This window comes from Oncorhynchus tshawytscha, linkage group LG24, assembly GCF_018296145.1.
Source record: "Oncorhynchus tshawytscha isolate Ot180627B linkage group LG24, Otsh_v2.0, whole genome shotgun sequence".
NCBI classification, from domain to species: domain Eukaryota; kingdom Metazoa; phylum Chordata; class Actinopteri; order Salmoniformes; family Salmonidae; genus Oncorhynchus; species Oncorhynchus tshawytscha.
In genome coordinates this window covers 1,569,238-1,580,207 of record NC_056452.1, presented here as the reverse complement: position 1 = coordinate 1,580,207, position 10,970 = coordinate 1,569,238, and the positions used below count along the sequence as shown (strand labels likewise).

Sequence of the window (10,970 nt, the reverse complement as noted above, 5' to 3'; positions counted from 1 at the left end):
TCACAAACAATCATCACATTAGCTGCTGCTACTCTGTTTATCATATATCCAGATGCTTAGTCTCCTTACCCCTACACATATCTACCTGTATCACTCCAGTATCCCTGCACATTGTAAATAAGGTACTGGAACTGACGCTTTACATAATTTAGTATGCTTCCTTTTTCATTTTTTTCATTTCGTTTTTTTTTCTTATTTCTTATTTTTATTTCTTGTGTGTTTTTGTTCTACCTTATGGTATTTTTAGTATTATATTGTTATTGATTACTGCATTGTTGGGTTCAGAGCTTGCAAGAAAGGCATTTCACTGTACTTGTGCATGTGAAATTAAAATGTGAAACTTTTTAAGATGTTTAAAATGTGAAAATTTTAAGAAGATACAACGAGCTGAAACAAGCCACCTACGATTCCATGCACGCTAGCTTCTAGTCATTGTTGCTAGCTATCTGACGGTTCAAAATCATAACAAAGCACACCTTCCGTCCACATCGTGATGTGCGCATCATTTTTGGGATGTTGTTAGCCAACCCGTCTATGTTTCTTTAGAGACCCTAAAATGGGTTCCCCTAGCATTGCTCTCAAGATTCTTATTTGGTAGCATCTTGCACCTTGACTTTTGTGTAGAGTGAATGCGGTCATGTCAGGTCTATTGACAGGTCTTATCACTGGCACTTCCATGTCAAACTGACACTGTCAAATATAGTGATACCCTTTATTTTAAGGAATGTATGATTGGTGATGGTGACCCACCTCATCCTTGTCCTCAGCCTGGATGAAGAGGGGTAGGGCGAAACCCACCTGGGCCAGCTCAGTGATACGCACTCGGTACTCGGAGCTGTTGAACTTGGGCGCGTTGTCGTTCTTGTCAATCAGCAGTATGGTGAAGGTGGTCATCACTGAGGCATCCGTCGGGGTACGGTCATCATTCAACTCTGTGCCCTGAGGGACGAATGGAGGAGGAGAAAGGGGGGAGAGGGAGGGAGGTAGGGAAGGAAGGAAGAAGGGAGTATGGAAGGAGGACGGGCAGAGAAGGCAGGCAGATAAGTAGAAGTACAATCATTAATTTCCAGTGTGAACGAGAGACCTAGAGAGAAAGATAGAGATAGTATGTGGTAGGGAAAGGGAAAGGGGAAATTCATATCTTATAAATATATTTGAATTTTGGGGGGAATATTTTCTTTATTTTGGTCTATGAATTTTCTCCTGGCTTGCTGTAATGGTTGATTTCAATTACGAATAAAGATCAAGGTTGGAATATATTATCCAAAAAGATTTGATGGAATTCCCTGCTCTCATCATATTACCAACGTTCTTAGAAAAAGGATTCTAAAGGGTTCGTTGTTGGATGAAAAGGTTATATCCGGAACCATATAGTGTTCTTCTAAAGGGATAAGCTGAAGAACCCTTTATGGTCGGTCGGTCGGTCTCTCTCTCTCTCTCTCTCACACACGCGCACACACGCGCGCACACACACACACACACACACACACACACACACACACACACACACACACACACACACGCCAAAATAATGGATACATAAGTAAATGAGGGATACAAAGTATATTAAAAGCAAGTGCTTCCACACAGGTGTGGTTCCTGAGTTAATTAAGCAATTAACATCCCATCATGCTTAAGGTCATGAATAAAAATGCTAGGCAGGCCATTGTGTTACCTACCATGGCTATGCCCCCATAGGATGAAAATGCCCCCATCCACAGGACACGAGTGGTCACTGAATGGTTTGATGAGCATGAAAACGATGTAAATGATTTACTATTGCCATCTCAGTCACCAGATCGCAACCCAATCGAACACTAATGTGAGATTCTGGAGCTGTGCCTGAGACAGTGTTTTCCACAACTATCAACAAAACACCAAAGTATGGAATTTCTTGTGGAAGAATGGTGTCACCCCCCTCCAATAGAGTTCTAGACACTTGCAGAATCCATGCCAAGGTGCATTGAAGCTGTTCTGGCTCAACACCATATTAAGACACTTTATGTTACAGGAGTCACCTATACCATGACATTTGAAATCCTTAAATTAATAAAACAACTTTAGAATGTTGTGTTTATGTACGGCACATTGAGATACTGCTGCTTTAAAATATATATATATATATATATATATATATATATATATATATATATATATATTTAACTTTTATTTAATTAGGCAAGTCAGTTAAGAACAAATTCTTATTTACAATGACGGCCTACCCTGGCCAAACCCAGACAAAGCTGTGCCAATTGTGTACCGGCCTATGGATTCAAAGCAGGGACTGTAGTAACGCCTTAGACCGCTGTTCCCGAGTGCATTGTTCACCATAGCCTACAGTTCTGAGGATGAACAAAGTGATTGCTATATTTTCTTTTTATTTCATGGGATATGGGTTGCATTTCACATGAAAAGGCATTTTACTATCATTGCTAGCACATTTAGCCCTCCGGTCAGCCCTGACAACAGTATTCGATTTTCCCCACTGCAAATAGTGATTACCCTACAAGCATGCACCAACAGAGGGTCCACAAGACCTGACAGAGATCAATGCAAAACACTACCCAGAAAACCTTTTTTGAAACAGAATCAGTTCTATGACGAACATTAGACTTCTGTTTTACTGTTGCTGTTATCCTAGGCTACTGTTAGCCAAACGCTACCCCTATAGCACACTGAAAACAACTGCACTCTCTCTGTCTGATGTTGTGGCATTTCGCATCATTCTGATTTGTAAAGCGAATAGAGTATTATTATTTATTTTTTAATATTCGGATAACCCCGAAAATATTAGATTATTTTATTGTGAAATCATTTCAAATAAGTAATCTCTAACACACACATGTTTGAAACACAAAAACATCTTTCAGTTTGTCTAATCCTGAATATTTTTGTACAGGTCATCTATCTATTTGTGAGTCTAAAGCAGACTACAGGTTCTGGAGGAAAGCAGTCATCAACTAGCCTCGTACTACCACATTGATCTCGCGAGCTTAGATACATATGTTTTGTGAAACATATTTTTGTGGTAGTACGAGGCTAGTCATCAACATTCATTCTGACAAAACTGGCCTTTCACCAGAAGTCCCTCCACCTGCTCCCCACTCTGAAATTGATAAGAACATCTATTCCTTCATCATCCCAGGTTGTTCCCAAGGACGACTAGCTGTTCTCTGTCATAACATGCCTCAGGTTGGGGTGATGAAATGCACAACTCGAAGATTATACCTCACCTCCCAACGCCTTGAATTAAGTATCGATGATGTATTCTATACTGTACCAGCATACTGTATTCAGAATATATGTACTGTGTGTAACTGTGAGGGTTTACAACTAAATAAAATGTAGAGTTGGTAGTGTAGCTATATATGCTTAGTTTGGGTCTCTCATTACTCCCAGGCCTAAACACAAACACAGACACAGACGGACAGACCTTGACGGTTAGAGTGAATCCGGATGAGTAGAGAGGGTTCTCTCTGTCCAGCTGTCCATTCACAGTCAAAGAGCCACTGATGTAGGCCAGAGCAAATATGCTGTTGGTGTTGCCTGGAGGAATGAGAGGAGAGGCAGAAAGAGGGAAAGGAGAGGGGGAGAGTGAGGGAGAGAGGTGAGAAGTTAGGAAAGGGAGGAGAGAGAGAAGTATATTAATGTAGAGGGTGAGAGAGGAGGGAATTGATGGGAGAGAGAGGAAAGGGAGAGAGAGAGTCAGTGATCCTCATCAGGTAAATTATTAAACATGCCTATTGGGTAGAGGTATCCATAGGACTAGTAGGACAGGTGGAGGTGCTCTATGAAGTGTTTGTGTGTGTGTATGTATGTGTGTGTGTGATATGTGTGTGTGACAGAGTGTCTTATATAATACAGTGGCTGGTCCATGCTGTAGCACTATCTCTCTACCAGTCCAGAGCTCCCCTCTGACCTCTGTTCACCTGCATCTTTTTATCTAATTTGTCAGTCTGCTTTCTGCTCTTCACCTCTACTTCCTCCATCAGCCTCTTAATTTCTTCCATGGTCCTGTGTGGGTCAGTTGGTAAAGCATGGCGCTTACAACACTATGGTTGTGGGTTTGATTCCATATGGAAATGTATGCATGCACTACTGTAAGTCACTTTGGCTAAAAGTATCTGCTAAATGTTCAAAAGTAGTGCACTATGTAGGGAATAGGGTGCTTACTTGGGACTCATAGCATTTTGTGTTGACTGCTTTCAATCCACTAGAACAATTTCAGTGTGTGTGTGTGTATCTTCCACAAACTGTATCTCTCTTTCTCTCTAGCTCTCTCGTTCACACTGGAAATTAATTATTGCACTTATCCGCCTGCCTTCTCTGCCCATCCTCCTTCCATACTATCCAATCTCCCCCTTTTTATACTAATTAGCAAACCAAAATTGGTTATGTGAAAGTTTTCATAACACAAAAACTCCCCTGTCGTGCTGATGATTATAGAATATTTGTATAAAACATTTGCCTGATGTTGCAAGAATGTTCCTGGAAATAACATTTAATCTGTCTTTAAAGGTTCCCAGATTGTTTCATTAGGTTGTAGGAACAGTTTGGTGAGAACATTTTGGGGACATGACAAAATATATATTCCCAAAACACAAAAACTACCCAGTTGTGTGGATGATTCTATGATTCTAAAAAGCATTCACCTTCAACAACATTCAACAATGTTCCCAGACAGGGCCGGTCCTGGAATTTCTGTCACCCTAGGCGAGACAAGAAATTGCCGCCCCTACAAGGATAGTCCTGGTAAGCAAAATGACATTGAAATGACGTCTAAAATACGTATTTTTCCAGATGTTGAAAAGTTAGGTTCATTTTTGGTTCTGAATGAAAGTTGAAAATATGTAATTTATAGACGTCTATGATTTGTTTAGATTTGGTCCGGACCAAAAAACTATGTCCGTGGAAATACAGGCTGGTCTGGACTGCACCAAAAAAATAAGTCCAAAAAGCATTAGCGCTGGTCTGTGCTTACTGAGGACTGGAGTTGCCCAGGACATTTTTTTTTACCCTTTATTTTACTAGGCAAGTCAGTTAAGAACAAATTCTTATTTTCAATGACGGTCTAGGAACTAGGAACAGTGGGTTAACTGCCTGTTCAAGGGCAGGACGACAGATTTTGTACCTTGTCAGCTCGGGGATTTGAACTTGCAACCTTTCGGTTACTAGTCCAATGCTCTAACCACTAGGCTACACTGCCGCCCCATTCCGTTAAAGTGGAAATAATCTGTAGTTGCTACTTACATTTTTAGAATTAATAATACCCAATAATTCTTCAAGAATATAACTTCTGCATTTGGAAATGACCCCTTTACATTCTGACGCCTTTACATTGTTTTTTCCCCTCTTCAATCTACACACAATAACATATAATGACAAAATAAAAACTGTTTTTTAGAAATGTTGGCAAATTCATTAAAAATAAACAACTGAAATATCACATTTACATAAGTATTCAGACCCTTTACTCAATACTTTGATGAAGCACCTTTGGCAGCGATTAGAGCCTTGAGTCTTCTTGGGTATGATGCTACAAGTTTGGCACACCTGTATTTCGGGAGTTTCTCCCATTCTTCTCTACAGAGCCTCTCAAGCTCTGTCAGGTTGGATGGGGAGCGTTACTGCAGAGTTATTTTCACCGTCTCTCCAGAGATGTTCGATCGGGTTTAAGTCTGGGCTCTGGCTGGACCACTTAAGGACATTCAGAGACTTGTCCCTAAGCCACTCCAGTGTTGTCTTGGTTGTGTGCTTAGGGTCGTTATTCTGTTAGAAGGTGAACCAAGGCCCAAGTCTGAGGTCCTGACTGTTTTGGTTTAAATAGGTAGGTTTAAATCAAGGATCTCTCTACTTTGCTCTGTTCATCTTTGCCTCTATCCTGACTAGTCTCCCAGTCCATACCGCTTAAAACATCCCCACAGCATAATACTGCCACCATGCCATCATGCTTCACTGTAGGGATGGTGCCAGGTTTCCTCCAGATGTGACACTTGGCATTCAGGTCAAAGAGTTCAATCTTGGTTTCATCAGACCAGAAAATCCTGTTTCTCATGGTCTCAAAGTCCTTCATATGCCTTTTGGCAAACTCGAGGCGGGCTGTTATGTGCCTTTTTACTGAGCAGTGGCTTCTGTCTGGCCACTCTAACATAAAGGTAGTGAAGTGCTGCAGAGATGGTTGTCCTTCTGTTGGAGGCCACTGTGTTCTTGGCCTCAACACAATCCTGTCTCGGGGGCTCTACAAACAATTCCTTTGACCTCATGGCTTGGTTGTTGCTCTGACATCAAATCAAATAAACTGTGAGACTGTTATAGTGTGGCGTACAGCAGGTCAGCCACCAGGGGGAGACTCGTCGAGGCCTGGTAACAGATGGAGTATACATCACGAGGCGATGGCTCCATCTGCTGGACCTTGCCAGGTCTCGACGGGCTCTCCAGCCAGGACTAATTGTTGCTGATTGGGAGCTGGTGGGTAATTAAGGGTGGATTGCTCACCAGCTGTACAAGGCCCATAACGCTGCCAAAAGGACACACAGGGAGGACTGGGGGAAGTGAGGTGACTTCCATGTAGTTAGAGACGGTTACCCGAGTTAAGACTAGGGAGTTGAAATTGTGTGCCCGATAGGATACAGCAAGACCCATAGCCCCGAAGAGACAGTATCCCAGAGAGGGTCTCATGGGGGAGACCTATCCTTTTCTTTTTGATTTATTATTTAATAAACACCCTTGAAATTGAGCTAATCATACTCTGTCCATGTCTGATCTGTGTAAACGTCTATACCAAACCCCCTGGTCTGCCACAATAGACAGGTGTGTGCCTTTCCAAATCATGTCCAATCAATTGAATTTACCACGGGTGTTGCTACAACTTGATTGGAGTCCATCTCAAGAATGATCAATGGAAAAAGGATGTACTTAAAAGCAAAGAGTCTGAATACTTATGTAAATAAGCTATTTCTGTTTTTTTATACTTTAGCAAAAAATTCTAAAAACTTGTTTTCACATTGTCATTATGGGGTATTGTGTGTAGATTGAGGATTAAAAAAAATGTAATCCATTTTAGAAAAATGATGTAACAAAATTTGGAAAAAGGGAAGTGTAAATGTAAAGCCTAGTACATATTGTTGTACCACATCAGAACCCCAAATATAAGCTTGTTTTATGCCAATGTTTGAAAATAAAGTAAATGTAAACAAACCCTATATTGTCTAAAAACATGACTTAAACTATAATGTTGATATCTTGGATGGTCAGTCTTTGCATCCATGGCTCTGTCTATGAATTTGAGTTGCTCAATTTTTTCAGACCCACCCTTCAGCTTTTTGCTAGAATTAATGGTGGGGAGAACACTTTGTTATTGGCGCTTTAATGTTGCAAAAATATTATTGTGACATTCACTAAGGTTGCACAGAACATCCCCATAATGTTCAACAAGTTCAAAATGTCTGTTTTTATGATGTTCATAGCACATTAGTTTTTGGTTTAACATAATATCCCATTGATGTTCACACAATATGCACTTGACAATATCTTGGAGTTATTCAGAACATTTCAATAACATTTAGAAAATGTTGTATACTGAACAAAACTATAAACACAACATGTAGTGTTGGTCCCATGTTTCATTAGCTAAAATAAAATATCCCTGTTTTCCATATGCACAAAAAGCGTATTTCTCTAAAATGTACAAATTTCTTCACATCCCTGTTAGATAGCATTTCTCCTCTGCCAAGGTAACCCATCCAACCTGACAGGTGTGGCATATCAAGAAGCTGATTAAACAGCATGATCATTACACTGGTATACCTGGGGACAATAAAAATGTGCAGTTTTTTCACAATGCCACAGATGTTTTGAGGGTGCATGCAATTGGCATGCTGACTGCAGGAATGTTCATTTATCTACCATAAGCTGCCTCCAACATCATTTAATTTGGCAGTATGTCCAACCGGCCTCACAATCGCAGACCACGTGTAACCATGCCAGCCCAAGACCTCCCCATCACCTAATCATACAAACGCAACCATACTTTAACACTTCATATGTGGAGTTTGAACCTGCAATGTTTGGTTCCCACCCCAGGGCTTTTATCCTCTGCAGCACCAGGGAAGCTTAGACAGGGAAATAATGTTAACTTCTTGGATATAGGGGGCGCTCTTTTAATTTATGGTTAAAAAAACGCGCCCGTTTTAAGCGCAATATTTTGTCACGAAAAGATGCTTGACTATGCATATAATTGGCAGCTTTGGAAAGAAAACACTCTGACGTTTCCAAAACTGCAAAGATATTATCTGTGAGCGCCACAGAACTCATGCTACAGGCGAAACCAAGATGAAACTTCAAACAGGAAATGAGCAGAATTTGAGGCTCTGTTTTCCATTGTCTCCTTATATGGCTGTGAATGTGCCATGAACGAGCCTAAGCATTCTGTCGTTTCCCCAAGGTGTCTGCAGCATTGTGACGTATTTGTAGGCATATCATTGGAAGATTGGCCATAAGAGACTACATTTACCAGGGGTCCGCCCAGTGTCCTTTGTCTAAATTGGTGCGTAATCTTCAGCTGCAGGCATTTTCCCATGGGATTCAGAGCAGAAAGCACACTTCCACGAAAGATATATCATCGAAGAGATATGTGAAAAACACCTTGAGGATTGATTCTAAAAAACGTTTACCATGTTTCAGTCGATATTATGGAGTTAATTTGGAAAAAAGTTAGGCGTTTTGATGACTGAATTTTCGGGTTTTTTTGGTAGCCAAACGTGATGTACAAAACGGAGTCTTTAAAAATTGGTTGAGGTTATTCCTTTGTGTAATGAAGAAGTATGGCCATCTTGAATGAGTGTCATTTGAAGTATACTTTTTGAGAGGCTCTTGACTCGAAAAGTAGCATCAGTTTGTTGTCTTCCTGTATTGAACACAGATAGTCCCATCTTCAATGTGATTGATTATTAACGTTTAAAAATACCTAAAGTTGTATTACAAAAGTAGTTTGAAATGTTTTGGCAAAGTTTACAGGTAACATTTGAGATATTTTGTAGTGACGTTGCGCAAATTGGAAGCTGTGTTTTTCTGGATCAAACGTGCCAAATAAATGGACATTTTGGATATATATCGACGGAATGAATCGAACAAAAGGACCATTTGTCATGTTTACGGGACATATTGGAGTGCCAAAAAAAGAAGCTCGTCAAAGGTAAGGCATGATTTATATTTTATTTCTGTGTTTTGTGTTGCGCCTGCAGGTTTGAAATATGGTTTCTCTCTTTGTTTACTGTTTTGCTATCATCAGATAATAGCATCTTATGCTTTTGCAGAAAAGTATTTTCGAAATCTGACATGTCTTCTGGATTCACAACAAGTGTAGCTTTAATTGGTATCTTATATGTTTGATGTAATGAAAGTTAGAATTTTATAGTATTTTATTTTAATTTGGCGCTCTGCATTTTCCCTGGATCTTGGCCAAGTGGGACGCAAGCGTCCCGCCTATCCCAGAGGTTTATTTAACCAGGTAGGCTAGGCCAAGATAAAGCAAAGCAGTTCGACACATACAACAGCACAGAGTTACACATGGAATAAGCAAACATACAGTCAATAATACAGTAAAAAAAGTACATATACAGTGTGTGCAAATGAGGTAAGATAAGGGAGGTAAGGCAATAGATAGGCCATGGTGGCAAATTAAATACAATATACCAATTAAACACTGGAGTGATAGATGTGCAGAAGATGAATTTGCAAGTAGAGATACTGGTGTGCAAATGAGCAAGATGAATAAATTAAATACAGTATTGGGATGAGGTAGTTGGATGGGCTATTTACAGATGGGCTATGTACAGGTGCAGTGATCTGTGAGCTGCTCTGACAGCTGGTGCTTAAAGCTAGTGAGGGAGAGAAGAGTCTCCAGCTTCAGTGATTTTTGCAGTTCGTTCCTGTCATTGGCAGCAGAGGACTGGAAGGAAAGGTGGCCAAAGGAGGAATTAACTTTGGGGGTGACCAGTGAGATATGCCTGCTTTCCAATGCCTGCTGGAGCGCATGCTACAGGTGGGTGCTGCTATGGTGACCAGTGAGCTGAGATAAGGTGGGGCTTTACCTAGCAAAGACTTGTAGATGACCTGGAGCCAGTGGGTTTGGCGACGAGTATGAAGGAAGGGCCAGCCAACGAGAGCGTACAAGTTGCAGTGGTGGGTAGTATATGGGACTTTGGTGACAAAACGGATGGCACTTCGGCAATGTCATCTACAAAATAGCCTCCAACACTCTCAACAAATTGGATGGAGTCCAGTTTGTTGAGTAGAGTGTTGGAGGCTATTTTGTAGATGACATTGCCGAAGTCGAGGATTGATAGGATGGTCAGTTTTACGAGGGTATGTTTGGCAGCATGAGTGAAGGATGCTTTGTTGGGAAATAGTAAGCCAATTCTAGATTTAATTTTGGATTGGAAATGCTTAATGTGAGTCTGGAAGGAGGGTTTACAGTCTAGACAGACACCTAGGTATTTGTAGTTGTCCAAATATTCTAAGTCAGAACGTCCAGAGTAGTGATGCTGGACGGGCGGGCAGGTGCAGGCATTTAGTTTTACTTGTATTTAAGAGCAGGTGGAGGCCACGGAAGGAGAGTTGTATGGCATTGACGCTCGTCTGGAGGTTAGTTAGCACAGTGTTCAAAGAAGGGCCAGAAGTATATATAATGGTGTCGTCTGCATAGAGGTGGATCAGAGAATCACCAGCAGCAAGAGCGACATTATTTATGTATACAGAGAAGAGAGTCGGCCTGATAATTGAACCCTGTGGCACCCCCATAGACTGCCAGAAGTCTGGACAACAAGCCTTCCGATTTGACACACTGAACTCTATCAGAGAAGTAGTTGGTGAACCATGCGAGGCAGTCATTTGAGAAACCAAGGCTGTTGAGTCTGCCGATAAGAATGTGGTGATTGACAGAGTCGAAAGCCTTGGCCAGGTCAATGAAT

General features: G+C 41.0%; 1 protein-coding gene across 1 annotated transcript in view; it reads right to left on the bottom strand.

The window, feature by feature from the left end:
* Positions 1-717: 717 nt before the first annotated feature.
* LOC121840656 (cadherin-23-like) overlaps positions 718-10,970 on the bottom strand; it is a 237,881-nt gene continuing 227,628 nt past the window's right edge. The window contains exons 10-11 of the mRNA XM_042305196.1: positions 3,434-3,546; positions 718-939 (exon numbers count right to left, since the gene is read on the bottom strand). Coding sequence (XP_042161130.1) covers positions 718-939; positions 3,434-3,546 — 335 coding nt within the window. The remainder of the gene's footprint in view (positions 940-3,433; positions 3,547-10,970) is intronic.